At 36.4% G+C, this 18,257-nt stretch overlaps 1 protein-coding gene and 1 long non-coding RNA gene across 6 annotated transcripts in view; one reads left to right on the plus strand and one right to left on the minus strand.

Annotated features, from left to right (window-relative positions):
• The window catches only part of LOC113076213 (zinc finger protein 271-like), a 197,861-nt gene extending 181,185 nt beyond the window's left edge, over positions 1 to 16,676 (minus strand). The window contains exons 1-2 of one of the 4 annotated variants that reach the window (XM_026248874.1): positions 16,157 to 16,676; positions 15,128 to 16,081 (exon numbers count right to left, since the gene is read on the minus strand). In XM_026248874.1, coding sequence (XP_026104659.1) covers positions 15,219 to 16,081; positions 16,157 to 16,526 — 1,233 coding nt within the window. In that variant the 5' untranslated portion in view covers positions 16,527 to 16,676 and the 3' untranslated portion in view covers positions 15,128 to 15,218. Of the gene's footprint in view, positions 1 to 15,127 lie in introns of those variants that run through there. The other 3 variants (XM_026248876.1, XM_026248875.1, XM_026248873.1) reach the window with 3 other exon arrangements.
• On the plus strand, positions 1,137 to 6,556 carry LOC113076218 (uncharacterized). 2 transcript variants are annotated; one of them, XR_003281139.1, is made up of 7 exons: positions 1,137 to 1,193; positions 1,346 to 1,488; positions 1,895 to 2,065; positions 2,267 to 2,334; positions 4,329 to 4,540; positions 4,992 to 5,072; positions 6,347 to 6,556. It is a non-coding gene; the product is annotated as an uncharacterized LOC113076218 (long non-coding RNA). The 2 variants fall into 2 exon arrangements; XR_003281140.1 differs by having other exon boundaries at positions 4,329 to 4,529.
• Positions 16,677 to 18,257: the final 1,581 nt, after the last annotated feature.

The raw sequence follows: 18,257 nt of genomic DNA on the forward strand, positions 1-18,257 counted from the left end.
CAGAACTAGGTTTTAGTGTAGAAAACAGAGTCTTTCAGCATTCTGCCCTGTAAGCCTGCTTCCTTCAAAAATTTCATGCAGTGGCCGTGCATGAGGCTTCCTGATCATCAACCCAGTCAGGTGCTGAGCAATATGAACGAACTTTTATCCCGAGACTATATAAAATTAAACAGCACTTGTCAGTTGGCTTTTTATGATCTAGATTCAATCTAACGTTAGATCATGAAATGCCAACTGACAAAGTGCTGTTTCCCAGACAGCACATGTACGTCTGGCCGACGTCGGCCCAATGTCGAAACGTCGGCCTCTATACCTAAAACATCTATAAAACATCGGCCTGGCGGAGGCCGATATCATTTGGTCAGTGCTCTGTTCTCCAGCTCATCAGTCGTCGGCCCTGAGTTGGTTCACGACCGCGGGCCGATGCCGCGCTTATCTGTGTGCGCGTGCCCAGTATTCGTCTCTTTTAGCCACCCAGAGAGAGAGAAGAGGATAATCCCAGCGACATCTGTGGCTCTGAGGTAACGTTACGATTTCACTTCAGCTCAATTAGACAAAAAATACTACTTTGTTAATTCTGTGACACTGAAAAGGTACTGCGTTTATACAGTCTATGGGCAGCTAAAGAGTCTGGCTCATTTTCAGCGATTTTTTAACATTAATGTTAACGCCTTAATGCGTTTTCAGAAGTTTCTCGGAGGGAAAATGTAAAAGCGGATTATTAAAGAGAAGTCCTGACTGCTTTTTCACCGTATTTTTCACTCTTTTACAGGCTTCCAGAAATAATCCGGTGAAATAATATGGTGAGCTATTGTTGCTGTTGCTTCTGAACTACAAAATGATTTTTAAATGTATTATTGAATGAGACTGTACATTATAAATGTAATGCTTTAACTCTAGATGTTTGTTTGTGTGAATGCTGTGTGTGCGGTGAGTCCTGCGCGAGCGGGGAGCATAGTTGCCATGGAAACGGGGCATCAACACAAAAACCGTTACTGGCAAACAGTAATCTCCGTCTCTCGCTGCGGTTTACACTGTTTTAGGTAAGTTTAGTGTCTAAAATCACACAAATATTACATACAAATGTTCCTGACACGTTTCTTACTTGTTATTGACATGTTTCAATTAAATTTATTTTATAGAAACGGTTTAGTGTCTTTGGAAAAGTCCGTTATCATTTTAGCAGTTTTCAGGTAGGCTAACTCTATAGATTGAGCTCTTGTTGATGAAACTCTGGGCTTTTAATCAAATCTTCGATTTGATTAAAACAAAATGATTTTTAAATTAATTATTGAATGATTATTGAACGAGACTGTACATTATAAATGTAATGTTTTAACTCTAGATGTTTGTTTGTGTAAATGCTGTGTGCGCGTTGAGTCCTGCGCGAGCGGGGAGCAGAGTTGCCATGGAAACGGGGCGTCAACACAAAAACCGTTACTGGCAAACAGTAATCTCCTTCTCTCGCTGCGGTTTACACTGTTTTAGGTAAGTTTAGTCGCTAAAATCACACAAATATTACATACAAATGTTCCTGACACGTTTCTTGCTTGTTATTGACATGTTTCAATTAAATTTATTTTATAGAAACGGTTTATTTTCTTCGGAAAAGTCCGTTAGCATTTTAGCAGTTTTCAGGTAGGCTAACTCTATAGATTGAGCTCTTGTTGATGAAACTCTGGGCTTTTAATCAAATCTTCGTGTGTGTATGAGATATTTTGATGGCTCTGTGAATGTTTTGCTGGTGATTTGTCAGTATGTTATTGGAAAAGGCTGATTTACTGAATCGATGACGTCACTTACAGTGAGAGTGTAATCGGCTGAAATCAAGTTCACATTAGTTTCGATATTTCATGATAAACAGATATTAATACAAATGGTTCTGTGATTACAGGAGGACAGAAAGAAACTCTACAGAACAGAAGTGAAGCTCCAAGATTTCAACATTTATGAAGGGAGATACTGACTTAGAAATACAGGTGAACTGAAGAAGCTCATGAAATACATGAATATGCCTTTTTCAGAATACATTTCACCAATTTTAAGAAGTCCCTGACATCATGACGTAAGTCACACTCAAGCTAAAACTAAAAATATAGATTGTGTTATTTTAAGATTATATTTTTAGTAGTAGAATATGTATATTACATATTATTATAATTGTTATATATTATTCTGTCTTTTATCTCCATTTCACCTCTACTCTAGCTTGTTTCCTTCTAATGAACCTGGAACTGCAGAGTAAATATTGTTGACTCTGTGTCAGATTGCTTGTTTTGTTCCTGGACTCTTCAGTGATGACGATCAGAGTCTGAGTGAACCTGCTGTCAGACAGTGAGTACCGTGGGGTTTCAGTCAGGGCCTTCAGTAAACAACTGTTAGATACTTGTACACATCTTACACATCTCTGTTACAGCTAACGCAGCCATATGTGTAAAGGTGCGGTCACACTAGCCTTTGAACGTGCAAAATTATTTTGGACGCCACTGCGAATATGGGCGGGAGCAAGATATAACGGTTTCCCCTCATCACAACATGGGTTAATCTGTGCTTTTACTGTGTCTTTGGCGATGGTGTCGAAAGCGTCTTATTATATTGCACTCTGTCTCTCTCTCTCTCTATAAATATACACACTAAACAATAAAAAAATATAGAACGTGTCCTCATTCAAATGTGCCATCTGTTCCTGTTTCCATTGACACTGCGAACCATACAGCTTCTTTTTAAATTATCTTTTAAATATGTATTATATAAAATAGGATGCTGCACTACGGCTAAAATTAGCACTTCATTTTTTAATTTCTGTACAGAGAGCTCACGCAGTGACGTATTGATCATCTACTGGTCCCACGACTTCACGTGATGCGAATTCGCAGGTCAAAGTTCACCAAACTTGAACTTTCGAACGCAGCGAAATGCGAAAATTTTCGCATGAGCCTGGGTTTCCGGTCTGACGCATTCGCATGTGTATGAATGGAAGTCAGTGGAACGAAAAGTGCAGTGTGACCGCCCCTTAATGCACATATTATGCCCCACACAGGCTCTCAACAACAATGACGGGGCTGATCAACAACTTCAGCAGTAGGCTAGATTAGTGTGGGTTAAAGGGATAGTTCACCCCAAAATGAAAATTTGCTGTTAATTTACTTTCCCTCAGGTCTTCCAAGGTGTGGGTGACTTTTTGGTAACAATTTATAATAAAGTTCAGTTGTAAGTCACTTTTAAGTGAGTAGTTAATGATGAACTAATCATTTACAAAACATTCATAAGCGCCTAATAAGTGATATACTAATAATTTGTGTACTTTTTGTAAATTCATTTTAAAAGTCATTTACAAGTAATTAGATTATGATTAACTAATTATTTACAAAACATGACTGTGTTCATAGAAATAAATAAAATAAAAATAAAATAAAATAAAAATAGAAAATAGAAATAAAATAAATGTTAATATTTTTATCTATGTTCTGTAGATTAAGTTATAAATAATTTACAAGTGACATGAATATACATTCACTAATGATTAAGTAATATGCTATGATTTACACATCTTTCATAAGCAATCTTAAAAAAAATAACATCATGAAAAAAATCAAACAGATCCTTAATGGTTAATAGTTAGTAGTTAATATATTATGAATCACTTATAAATCATTGAAATGTCAACATTGTACTATTATCTCACTGAACATTATAAATCATTTACAAAGCTTTCTGCACCCCCCAATCTAAGGTGTAAACTACTCATCAGTTGTAAATGTTTTACAAACTTTGTGGTTTCCAGTTGTGTGTGCGTGTATATATATATATACATACATAAACACACATATATATATATATACACACACACACACACACACACACACACCAACACACACAAAATCAACCAACCTGTAACCGGAAAGTTTACATTTACAACTGATGAGTAGTTTACACTTTAGATTGTGGGTGCAGAAAGCTTTGTAAGTTATTTATAACTTAATCTACAGAACATAGATAAAAATATTAACATCACTTATTAATCATTTATGAACACATAGTCATGTTTTGTAAATGATTAGTTTACCATTAGCTAATTACTTTTATTACATGGCTCTGTGGGTACTTGATTCTGATTGGTCAGTTGCGACATTCCGATGCATGTTATCCCAGGATAAAAACCTGTAAAATGTAATAACACAGGCTCATCCGGGTAACAGCAGTTGGCGCTGTACTCTTGCTTTAACTTTTTTTTTATTGGTGGAAGCTGTGCATTTGTTTAGCTAATAAATTATAAAAACTGTGTACAACAGTTGTGTACAATTGTTTAATTATGTCATCCTGGTTAGGGTTGGCCTGATTGACGATGCCATCGTCCATCGCCGATAGCTGATAGACATCACGATGCTGCGCTGGCAAACAGCGTCATCAGCTCCAGTATCTCGCCCGTGCATCTGTTGTCATGCGACAGAGAAGTCACGTTCTATAGAGAGTTTCTACAGACAGTTGTGAACGTGCTGACAGCTGGTTGCCCAGGCTATGGATTAAAGGTAATACTGTTGTAAGTAGTGTTCATTTTCTCCTAAATACCGATCATTTCGCTTCATTAGACCTCAATGTATCACTAGTAGCCACCGGTATTGATTTGGTCTTGTATTATCAACTACATTATTATCAACTAGAGATCAACCGATAGTGGATTTTTCCAATACTGATAGCTAGTTTGGACCACACTGGCCGATACCGATTTATAGAGGGTGTGCTGTCATTGAATGTCAAAATTTGATTGGCTGATGATTCTGTCACTAATGCTTGTAACAAATCAGATGTGACTTCTTTCATCAAAAGGGTAACACAATCTGTAGTGCTGGCCATAGACTTTTTGTAATGTAGGATATTCCAGGTCAACCTCAACTAAACTAATCACAAGCAATGTGTGAACATTACACAAATGTAAATGATAACTAAATAGTCTGTAAAAGCATTTTTCACACAATTTTGTTTTTTTATAGGGCCAGCAGAGCCCTGCTCACCCTGACGGCCCACCGCTGCTGTCAGACAACATCTCAAAGATGCTATAAACTGCAGGACTAGTAAGTACAAACTTGAACATGCACAACTGTTTCATAAGTTTGGGAAGGTATGGTTTTTTTTGTGTTTTTGAAAGTCTTTTATGGCAACCACAGTTTAATATATGAAATGAAAACAGTTCACTACAATTTAAAATAAGTTTTCTATTTGAATATATTTAGAGAAGTCATTTATTCCTGTGATGGTAAAGCTGGATTTTCAGCCATCATTACTCCAGTCTTCAGTGTCACGTGATCTTCAGAAATCATTCTTATATTCTGATTTGCTTCTGAAGAAACATTTCTGACTATTATCAGTGTTGAAAACCGCTGTGTTCCTTCATTTTTTCAGGATTCTTTGATGAATAAAGTTTTAAAACAGTACAGTGTTTGAAACAGAAATGTCTGTTTTAACTTTTGATAATTGATAAGACAGTGATAATAATTGAAAATGTTTATTGAGCAGCAAATCAGAAAGATTTCTGAAGGATCATGTGACACTGTAGACTGGAGTAATAAAAATGAGCTTAGATCACAGAAATAAATTACATTTCACAATATATTCACGTAGAAACTGTTGTGTTAAATTGTAATATTTCACAATATTACAGTTGTTTTACTTGCTTTTGATCAAATAAAGGCAGCCTTGGTGAGCAGAAATTTTTCTCCAAGATGTAAAAAAAAAAAATTGTACTGACCCCAAACTTTTTAACGGTAGTATAAATTATAAATTACAAATATAATGTTCCACCTACTGAAATGTATATTCCATTCTAAAGAGATGCCTGTTCCACAAATAATACATTTACAGGGATCACGTGAAACACTTCATCAATAAACTGATTTTTGAGAGCATTAGTGGCAGTGTGTCGATTTTTGTTTATTGATTGGTGAATTGGAAGTGGATGTGCGTTTATTAAACCTACTTGTGATTAAATCAGATATATATATATAGCAAAATAAGCTCAAATTGAGGCAGCAGCATCTATGGTGCATGGCCTGTAGTGAGGTCACTAAATTCTAATACCAAGAATTTATCAAAGTCCACTAAAGGAAGCAAAACCTTTTGGTATTTTACTTTGAAAATAGCCTTCCAAATAATATTTGGGGCTCGGACACACTTTTTTTTGTTGTTGTTTAAATTAAATTAAAATACATAGTTTAGTATTCACACAACACATCTAATAACCATGCACTCCAGTTATATGTGATTAAATAAATAATATTTTGTCTGAAATAATATGAACAGCAGCAGCTATTCTAAACTTTCTCCTTTTTATTTCCTGTTTCTATCTCAGGATCGCCATCCCAAGGTTTCTAGAGATTACAGCAGCTCCAGACTGAATCCAAACTCACTTGTGAAGACTTCAGATGACACCAACGCTCACAAAGACTACAGACGACAACTGTACATGAACACACAAAACATTGGACACACAAAACAATTATTATCCTTATTTTGCCTATAAGGGTAAATTTGATGATTTTCAAACTGCTTTATTGTAACGTCTCTTATATCTGTAAATGAACAATATTTACTCTCTGAGTTATGTGGACCTACATGCCCCCTTTTATTTGTAAGCATCACTTTAAAAATGTTGAAAGATAATGTTAATGTTAACTGAATACAAAACTAGACTTGTTTAGTAAGATTTTATCAGAAAATATTTTTGAACTTTTATCATGCAATTTAAAACATTTTAATTGCTTAATTAGGAAACACTTTAGAATAAGGTTCCATTAGTTAATGTTAGTTAATGTATTAATTAACATGAACAAACAATGAATAATACATTTATTACTGTATTTATTCATCTTCGTTAATGTTAGTTAATGAAAATACAGTTATTCATTGTTAGTTCATGGTAATTCACAGTGCATTAACTAATGTTAACAAGCACAACTTTTGATTTAAATAATGCATTAGTAAATGTTGAAATTAACATGAACTAAGACTTATAAATGCTGTAGAAGGATTGTTCTTGCTTAGTTCATGTTAACGAAAGTAGTTAACTAACATTAACTAATGGAACCTTATTCTAAAGTGTTACCCTTAATTATTGTTAACCTGGTTTTATTTTGTGTTTATGTAACTTTTTAAAAAGTTCTTGCAGAGCGGCCGGGATGTATCGTCCCAGCATCGGCCGGAGAGCATTTCCGATCAGAGGCCGACGTCGCCGAGACATCTTGCCTACCCAGCCGGCACACGACCGACCTTCAACGTTGAAATATGGTTGAAATAAGGTCAGTTGTGGTTTCAACGTTGAAACAACGTTGATTCAACGTTTAAAGCTGAATGGTTGAAAAACATCCAGCACATGACCAACTTTCAATGTTGAAATATGGTTGAAATAAGGTCAGTTGTGGTTTCAACGTTGAAACAACGTTGATTCAACGTTTAAAGCTGAATGGTTGAAAAACATCCAGCACATGACCAACTTTCAACGTTGAAATATGGTTGAAATAAGGTCAGTTGTTTTAATGAAACAACGTTAAAAATGTTTAATGCTAAATGGTAGAAAAAGGTTAACAAGCTTTTAAATTATTTATATTAAATTATTTAAATTAATTATTATTTTAATAGCATTTAAAAATATTTTAGTCATGATACCTATTCTAAAATGTTAAATATTATCATCATTAACAACAATAAAACTATACATTTCGCTGCTTTATCACACTGAAACAACTCCCATTGGTAGTTTTATTTTATTACTTCTATCATGATTGGTTAATCTGGCTGTCATTCAGGAAACTGGATAACGAATCGGTTCGCGCTTTTCTACATTTAAAAATATGACCGTTATTGTCGTCTTTCTGTGAGTGAGGCGGCTAACTGTGAGCTGCTGCTCGTTATAACTGACTGCTCGGTCGGTCCCGAATTATTTCATATTTGCCTGTATATTTTTTATTTATTTCGAGCGAATTTGAGTCGTGACATGTCAATGGAGAACAAAAACTGTGAACACAAGAAGGGTCAGGTGTTCTGCGAGGTCCTGAAAACATCCTGTCAAAATGAGGTAAGAAAATCGCTAACTTTATCTTTATTATCTTTTGAAAATAGTAAAGTATTACCAGAGTTTACAAATGGGTAGTTTAAAGGACATGTAACCTGCAGATAAATAAATACCCGTGTGTCTATTTTTGCATTGCTTTATCACAGCTGATCAAGTTAGATGCTCACCTAATGTGTTGCTGGTGAGTTATGTGTTAATGTCTGTCTTTTAGAGATTTTCCCATATTTTCCTGATATGAATCCCATGCATTAGGTGTGTTATATATGTTTGTATTCTTATATTAGTTTCAAAGTGTTTTCTGCAACATATAAGTGCAAATGTCGGTATTTAAATAATATAATTTTAATGAATTAATGAAAATGAAAAAAAAAAAAGGATTGTTTAAAGCCATGGTTCTCAAAGTGTCAGGCCCCCTCTAGTTGTTATGCAGGTGAATCACTAAATTAAACTAATTAATGTTAATATATTTTAACTTAATCTTTGAGTAAGTTTTTTTTTTTTGCACATTTAAGTATGTTACAGTTAAAGTACAGTACAGTTTTGTAACTTTTGTTACATAATTACATTTAAAATTACATTTTAATTTAAACTTTTTTTTTTCATTTACCTGTGTATGTAAGCACAGTTGTAGTGTTAATGTTCAAACTGTATTTACCATGGTAAAGTGTCTGACAACAATTAATATTCTTATTAGAATAAAACTGCCTCATTTTTTAACTGTAGAGCTGTAGCTGAATAGTTTGGCCTACTACGCTGCTGAAATGTAATGTTGGTCATTATGGTGCAACTTAATATTTAATAACAAATATTTTCTGAAGTGGTACTTGGTATAAAAAGTTTGAGAACCAGTGGTTTAAAGAAATGGTATAATATGAAATCCTGCTTTTTAAGAACTTTTCAGTAAAACATTTCTTCTTTCCCCTTGTAGAGTCATCGAGGATCCAGCTTGTTCTTGAAACATTGGTAAGAAATTGTTCTTCTGCTACATTGCACTGTCACTTCTGCTAGAGATGCTTTGACCTTTTGTGATAGGTTTTGGTTGTGCTTAGTTTAATAAAAATGTACTGAATTTGATTTGACTTGTTTTACTACACTGTATTACTAGTGTTCTGATTAAAACGGTGTAACTGGGGGCTCTGAAAACACTGCTTGTGAATAATTTGTTAATATTGTACATTTTCATCTGAATACATTAAATAAGTGTTTAATGAATAGTGTTGTCCACTTTGTTTCCAACCTCACTGTTACTGAACTGTAAAGTGAAAATATTGTGTGATTTATTTTGCATTCAGTTTTCAGTTAAATATATTTCACAATATCAAAGTTATTGTCAAACATTGTGAACATACCTAAACTCACTGGTTAAATCTTATGTGCCCTCCAGAAGTTTGCACTCTGCAAGTGAACGACGCCTTGTGGTGCCATCCAAAATCACTCTCAAGGACCTTTTCCTGGACTGTGCCCAGCTGGTGGAATGACCTCCCAATCTCAATCCGAACTGAGCGTTTACTCATTTTCAAGAAACATCTTAAGACTCATCTTTTTCACCAGAACTTAACCAACTAATGCTAGCACTTTTCCTTCTTTTCTTGTCTTTTTTATATATATATATATAAAAAAAAAAACCTGGCTATGCGTTCTGTACTAGACTAACTGAGACTTGTCATGGCACTTGTATACTGTTGTTGTTCGCTTGTACACCTGACTGCTTCTGTTGTTCTTATTTGTAAGTCGCTTTGGATAAAATCGTCTGTTAAATGATTAAATGTAAATTTTTATACAGGACGGTACAGAAAGTGCACAAGTGGGAGAGAGTGGAGGGGACGGCGTCAGAATGGACCTAGCGCTGGGACACTTTCAAGGATCACCCGAAGCACAACCACACTGTATACACTAAGGCTGCTGGTTCTAACATTTTAGAGTGCCCTGCGATAGAAATCTCATTCTGCATTCCCCACGGTAAAGAAGACACAGTCCGGGGGGGTTCCCATTAGAAATCAACTGGTGGAAGGTTCCCTGCTCGTACTGTGCAACACATTTTCACGGCACAAATGTGCACAACTCTTGTAATGAGACAAATTACTAAAACATGTTTTTGACAGAAACTGTAGGTTTCCACCAAAATAAAAGATCCACTGGTTTCAGTCATAAAGGTACAAGGGTTTGTCTTGTAAGTGCTGCAAAAAATATGCATTTATGTGCCAAATTATTTCACAAAAACCTTTAAATATTATTGTATTTGGATTGTTCTACTACCTGTTTTTAGCATTACCTCCATGCATACTCTGCATAATAAAGTGTGGGATTATTTTCATCTGTTTCCAAAATTTAACTGCTGTTTGACAATTTTGAGCATGTGGTAGTTTATTGAAGTTGTTTGTAAAGCCATTGCTGCCAGTCATTTGATTTTTAGCCTTGCATGTACATTGTTGATCTAAATGCCAACTAGGATCTAGGTGTATTTACACACGGTGCAAGGTACGACGGGGAAACAACGTCGTGTTATCAACGCTGATTAACTTTTCAAAATCAACACCTCATTCAGCTTTCATCCCAGGGCTGCAGCACGACCCTAATTCACCCATAATGCAGGTAAGACGGTGAAACAGCGTCGCGATTTCAACGGTGAATCCACGTCGTGATTTCAACGTTGATCCAATTTGCAAAATCGAAAGGTTTTTCAACGTTGATTCAACGTCGGGAGTTCAACAGTGAATCAGCGTTGTGATTTCAACCGTACATCAACGTCACGATTTCAACGGTGAATCAACGTCGTGATTTCAACGTTGATCCAATTTGCAAAATCGAAAGGTTTTTCAACGTTGATTCAACCATGGTACCTGACGTTGTTTCAACGTTGAATCAACGTTGAAATGCCGGCTGGGTATTAGCAAACGCTCCCTGAGCGATATCGTCCCGATGGAATTTTGTAGGTCGGCTCGACATTGGCACAACGTATGTGTGCTGTCTGGGTTGACTATAATTTAATCAACCGCGATCGCGCATGGAGATAATAAATAATTAATTTATATGTATATGGTTATATGGTATATGTATATGTGTATTAGCGAAATAATTGTTATGTAGTAAATGATAATATAATCTAGTGTGTTTAAACAAGATAATCTTGTCAAAAGTTTCATTCAGTGGCATTGCTTGAGGCTTCCTGATCATCAACCCAGGTGCTGAGCAATATGAACGAACTTTTTTTCCCGAGACTATATAAAGTTAAACAGCACTTGTCAGTTGGCATTTTATGATCTAAATTTAATCTAATGTTTAATCGTGAAATGCCAACTGACAAAGTGCTGTTTGATTATAACTTAATCAACCGCGATCGCGCATGGAGATAATAAATAATTAATTTCCACAAAGCGGTAGGCTATATTTATATGTGTATTAGCGAAATATTTGTTATGTAGTAAATTAAAATATAATCTAGGGTGTTTAAACAAGATAATCTTGTCAAAAGTTTCATTCAGTGGCCGTGCTTAAGCCTCCAGATCATCCGTCAGTTGCTAAGCAAGAACAAACGTTCTCTTCTAGACTAATGGTGAGCAAATACAACAGATAGAGAATTAAATTCAACGCTTTTCAGAATCAGAATCAGAATGAGCTTTATTGCCAGGTATGTTTACACATAGCGTACGAGGAATTTGTTTTCGTGACAGAAGCTCCGCAGTACAACAGAATAACAGCGACAGAACATAAAACACATAATAAAAGAATAAAAAAAACATTTTTTTTATTTTCAACATGCACTCATTCATGTCTGTTTTATTTAATTCATTTAAAGATACGTCTTTATTGGAGCAGGACATGACGAACACTACGTAACTCGATGAGTTCGTCTCAATTGTTTAGAAACAAGCTGCATAAATTAACTATATCAGGAATTTATGTCTCAGGTCTCATTTGTGCATGTCTGTTATGTTAAATAAAGTTGATTAATTAAAGCAAACCAAGTAGAACATATACTTTACCTGTGCACTGAGTTGTTGTTGACTGATCACCTCAGACGCCCGGGCTGCAATGGCGGAAATCTCAAAACGGCCACAAGATGGCGCCGTAAATCGGCGAATCCGATATTACAAAACCAATACCCGATTATGGAAAAATGCTTAAATATTGGGAAAAATATCGGTAAACCGATACATCGGTCGATCACTAATATATATATATATATATATATATATATATATATATATATATATATATATATATATGCTAAATCATGAACACAATGACAGGGTGAAATGGGCTTTGATGCATGGGGCGCCAGGTAAAATCTTGCCAGGGCAGCAAATTGGTCATTGCCGGCCCTGATTGGACTCCGAGATGAAAACAGCGTTTCAACGACACGGCAAACACAAACAGCAGCTCTTCCTTCTTCTCCGTCGGAGCGCAACAAGGCCAAGCCCCCCTTTTTGTGAATTCATATGGGCGGAGGTTAGTCAAAAAACTGTTCTAGTGACGTCATTACTGCAGGAACTAGAGGGCTGTAGTCCAAACGGGTCGTTTTTTGTAGGCAAATTCACAAGGCACCAGCACGATCAAAAAGCTGAACTGCAAAATTTTTGGTCCCACAGTAAAGACATAATTAAAAAATGCAAAGTGTTATCAGTTTGAAAAATCAAGAATAATAACAGAGTTAATACGAATTATTTCTAAATGCTGGACCATTCTGATTTCGCTCTGCATATGGATCCTGAAGATTTTTTTATTTATTTTTTTAAACCAAGAATGAACCAACATGAAAACATTTAGCTTTTAATCCTTATATACACACACACACACACACACACACACACTGTAGACTGTAGCCTAAGACTATTCCATGTCTAGCAGTAGTTTCGCGAATGATGACCCATTTTGGTTGTCTACCTACTGTACATTACTTTTTTATCCATTAAATTTATGAAATCCCAGCACACACTCCTAATAAAATGTTTTTTATTACAGCATCAACATTCACAGAACAGTTATTCTTAACTAAAGCAAGTGGCTGCTGTGTGCATGGTTTATATGGTTTGGTGGAAGGCCAGCAAAGAGCACTGCATTTATAATCTCTAAAATACATCTCAGTTCATCCGAATCTCACAAATCTGTTAACACACAATAAAAATATGAATAATGAATCTACATTTTCCTCTTACTTCAAACGAATGCTTAGTTTGTGGCTAATTATTAGCCTATTATTATTAATAACGAAACAGGCTAAAACAGTGGGATGACAAATTCTCTTATATTACACTCTGCACTTTTAACAAAATTAATAAGGAGAATATGTTTTATCCGCATTGTAACACAAACATTTTTTTGACTTTTGATTTCCCCTTTCTTTAAAACTATAGTAGCTTGTGGTTCATTGTTAGCCCATTAATTAAAACACAAGCAATAAAATAGTACAATGGTACAAATTCTCATTGACATTTAAAGGCTTTTTACTTTTCTTGACCAAAGTTAATAAAATTGATATTGTAACCAAAATAAATAAGGTATTTTCTCTCTTTTAAAACAAACGCTTAGTTTGTGGTTCAATGTTTTATTTATTTGAAATGAAAACAGCAACAATAATGACAAACTTGCTTTATTCAAAGGAATATTAAAAGGAAGAAATTTAACCTTTTTTAAAAAATTTTATGTTTAGATATTTCTAATTTGTGGAGTCCCATGAATCATTTTGTTTTCCTGTATCCTGCACACACACACACTCCCACACACACAGAAGTCTTGTCCAGCGCAGCTCTCTGTTGCATCGGGTCTAGTGGGAGCAAGTCTGTAATCCACAATCACATGGCAGTTGCTTCAATGCATTTAAGGGTGTGGTCCTGGTCAAGAGAATCTCCTGAACTCCAAACTGAATGTCAGAATGGGAAAGAAAGGTGATTTAAGCAATTTTGAGTGTGGCATGGTTGTTGGTGCCAGTCGGGTCGGTCTGAGTATTTCACAATCTGCTCAGTTGCTGGGATTTTAACGCACAACCATTTCTAGGGTTTACAAAGAATGGTGTGAAAAGGGAAAAACATCCAGTATGCGCAGTCCTGTGGGCAAAAATGCCTTGTTGATGCTAGAGGTCAGAGGAGAATGGGCCGACTGATTCAAGCTGATAGAAGAGCAACTTTGACCTAAATAACCACTCGTTACAAACAAGGTATGCAGCAAAACATTTGTGAAGCCACAACACGCACAACCTTGAGGCGGATGGGCTACAACAGCAGAAGACCCCTCCGGGTACCACTCATCTCCACTACAAATGGGAAAAAGAGGCTACAATTTGCACAAGCTCACCAAAATTGGACAGTTGAAGACTGGAAAAATGTTGCCTGGTCTGATGAGTCTCGATTTCTGTTGAGACATTCGGATGGTAGAGTCAGAATTTGGCGTAAACGGAATGAGAACATAGATCCATCATGCCTTGTTTCCACTGTGCAGGCTGGTGGTGGTGGTGTTATGGTGTGGGGGATGTTTTCTACTTCCAGCAGGATAATGCACCATGTCACAAAGTTCGAATCATTTCAAATTGGTTTCTTAAACATGACAATGAGTTCGCTGTACTAAAATGGCCCCCACAGTCACCAGATCTCAACCCAACAGAGCATCTTTGGGATGTGGTGGAACGGGAGCTGCGTGCCCTGGATGTGCATCCCACAAATCTCCATCAACTATCCCATCAATATGGGCCAACATTTCTAAAGAATGCTTTCAGCACCTTGTTGAATCAATGCCATGTAGAATTAAGGCAGTTCTGAAAGCGAAAGGGGGTCAAACACAGTATTACTATGGTGTTCCAAATAATCAGAAAAATCATCGCGATGTGAATTGTTTTCCAATATCGTGCTGCTCTACTAGTAAGTTAAGTCAAGCTTACAGACTCAGTAGCTTCTGCAGCATGAGCACAAACATGTAGTCCTCCATTGTTGTTGGTGTTAAATGACCTAGCGATGTCTGAATATGGTAAAGACGTGGGGTGATGACATCATTGTTTTACAAAACATATGGATTGGCAGTACAGAAAAACACAAAGGTGTCATTTTCAGTTTTATCAACTCTGGGAATGTGTTTTTTTTTTTTAAATAGGGTTTTCACTCCCCCGAATGCTGGATCAGTCTGGACGAAACGCATATACCGTACAAAATATTTACATATACAGCTAAATGCGTCTCCGTGTGTACGGGGCCTTACTGTGGTTGGTTTTTGTGTGACTGTGTATAACAGATGACTTAATGGAACGCTTCCCACGTACATTGCGGTGATGTGCTTTCTCTCCAGTGTGAATCCTCTCATGTGTTTTCAGACTCGATGATTGATTGAATCTCTTGTCACAGTGTGAACACTTGTATGGTTTATCTCCAGTGTGACTCCTCTCATGTCTTTTCAGACTTGATGAATCACCGAATCTCTTGTCACAGTGTGAACACTTGTAAGGTTTCTCTCCAGTGTGTATCCTCTCATGTGTTTTCAGACTTGATGAATCACCGAATCTCTTGTCACAGTGTGAACACTTGTAAGGTTTCTCTTCAGTGTGGATCCTCTCATGTTTTTTCAGACCTGCTGACTGACTGAATCTCTTGTCACAGTGTGAACACTTGTAAGGTTTCTCTCCAGTGTGAAACCTCTCATGTGTTTTCAGATGTGTCGAATCACTGAATCTCTTGTCACATTGTGAACACTTGTAAGGTTTCTCTCCAGTGTGGATCCTCTCATGTTTTTTCAGACCAGCTGACTGACTGAATCTCTTGTCACAGTGTGAACACTTGTAAGGTTTCTCTCCAGTGTGAAACCTCTCATGTGTTTTCAGATTTATTGGCTGACTGAATCTCTTGTCACAGTGTGAACACTTGTAAGGTTTCTCTCCAGTGTGGATCCTCTCATGTGTTTTCAGACTTGATAAATCACTGAATCTCTTGTCACAGTGCGAACACTTGTAAGGTTTCTCTCCAGTGTGGATCCTCTCATGTGTTTTCAGACTTGATGACTGACTGAATCTCTTGTCACAGTGAGAACACTTGTAAGCTTTCTCTCCAGTGTGAAACATCTCATGTGTTTTCAGACTTATTGGGTGACTGAATCTCTTGTCACATTGTGAACACTTGTAAGGTTTCTCTCCAGTGTGGATCCTCTCATGTGTTTTCAGACTTGATGACTGACTGAATCTCTTGTCACAGTGTGAACACTTGTAAGGTTTCTCTCCAGTGTGGATCCTCTCATGTGTTTTCAGACTTGATGACTGACTGAATCTCTTGTCACAGTGTGAACACTTGTAAGGTTTCTCTCCAGTGTGGATCCTCTCATGTGTTTTCAGATTGAATGACACACTGAATCTCTTGTCACAGTTTGAACACTTGTAAGGTTTCTCTCCAGTGTGGATGTTCATGTGATCCTTAAGGTTTGATGATTGTGTAAAAATCTTCCCGCACTGATTGCAAGTGAATGGTTTCTCTCCAGTATGAACTCTCATGTGATGCTTAAGATTTGATTTACATGCGAAACTCTTTCCACACTGAGTGCAGGTGAAAGATACCTTAACTCTTTTTTTCTTTAAATCTTTCTGTTTGGTTTGAGAGCAAGTCAAAGTTTTCCCACCAGTTTTGACATTATTTTTCTCCTCAACTTCACTCGATTCTTCATTTTCCTCTTTTTCTTCAATGAACTCTAAAATAAAAAAGTAAAAATTATATATTTTTGGTATATTATTAAAAGCTGAACAGTCTTGTCTAGGGCTGTGATGATGGTAAAGTGGTAAAAATCTGCCACCATCACAGCCCTAGTAAAATTTATTTATTTCTTGTTTTATACAGACCGAAAAGACAATGATGCTTTAAAATGTTTACCGGGTCTCTCTCTCTCTCTCTCTCTCTCTATATATATATATATAAATACACACACACATATAAAGTATAGACCAAAAGTTTGGACACACCTTCTCATTCAAAGAGTTTTCTTTATTTTCATGTCTATGAAAATTGTAGAGTCACACTGAAGGTATCAAGGGCTATTTGACCAAGAAGAAGAGTGATGGGGTGCTGCGCCAGATGACACCATCTTAATCTGAAACACCGTCTTAATTTGAAGGCATATATATATATATATATATTTATATACTCACTTTCGTCACTATATATATATATATATATATATATATATTTATTAGTGTTGGGCAATATGGTCATTTTTCTGTGAGATCGACAATACACGATCTTATCGTGCTTGGGTGGAGCAAGAGAGAAACTCTTTTTTTCTGGTGTTTTAAACCACGCAGGTGCGTGCGAGAGAGCCTATGGAATCACCAATAATTTGGTTTCCCATGCTAAACATGGATAAAGTTTCAAAAATTAAGTTGTACGTTTGAAGGAGTATTTTGTTCCCAAAATACTCCTTCCGTTTTGTCACAAGTTTCGGAAAGTTTTTTTCGAGTATGGCTCTGTGTGACGTTAGATGGAGCGGAATTTCCTTATATGGGTCCTAAGGCACTTCTGCCGGAAGAGTGCGCGCTCCAGTATAGCGAGGCTGAGCAGCACAGACATTTCACTGATCAGAGCGATTCACTGATCAGAGCGAGAGCGTCGCGAAAAGTCACAAAAGAAGTGTGTTGTGGTGCTTTGTTTTGGATGATGGGTTTTCCCTCACGGTAATGTCACAGCTTCCACATCCTCTCAACTCAAAAGCCTACTGGCGCTCGTGATTCTTTAGCTCCGCCCACACGTCACACCTCCAGCCGGTCGTGTTTTTCCGGGAAAAATCGGCACAGACTATCTTTCTTATGAATATAATAAAACTAAAGACTTTTTGGAGTTATGAAGGATGCAGTACTACTCTATATGTACTCAAGATTAACAGGATATTGAGTGAAAACGAGCATTTCACCCCCCCTTTAAAAAATATACTGAAACTAACGTTAAATATAAAAATACTGTATTTAAAACAGCTAAGCTCATATATATAGTCAGACACAACTGTCATATCACTCGTCCTGTGACAAATCTGCCGCATCTGCACACGGAGGTTAATGTTCGGAAAAATCAATCAACGGTGAAAATCAATAGTTGATTTAATTTAAAGTCCAACAGTTTAACACTAATATCGGGCATAAACGAACACGTTAAATATAAAGTATTTAAAACAGGTAAGTTCATATGTTTGGAGTAAAGTTGAATTGAACTGCTGCATCAGTCATACAGCGCTCTGGACC

The sequence above is a fragment of the Carassius auratus genome, unplaced genomic scaffold (assembly GCF_003368295.1).
Source record: "Carassius auratus strain Wakin unplaced genomic scaffold, ASM336829v1 scaf_tig00019316, whole genome shotgun sequence".
Lineage (NCBI taxonomy): Eukaryota > Metazoa > Chordata > Actinopteri > Cypriniformes > Cyprinidae > Carassius > Carassius auratus.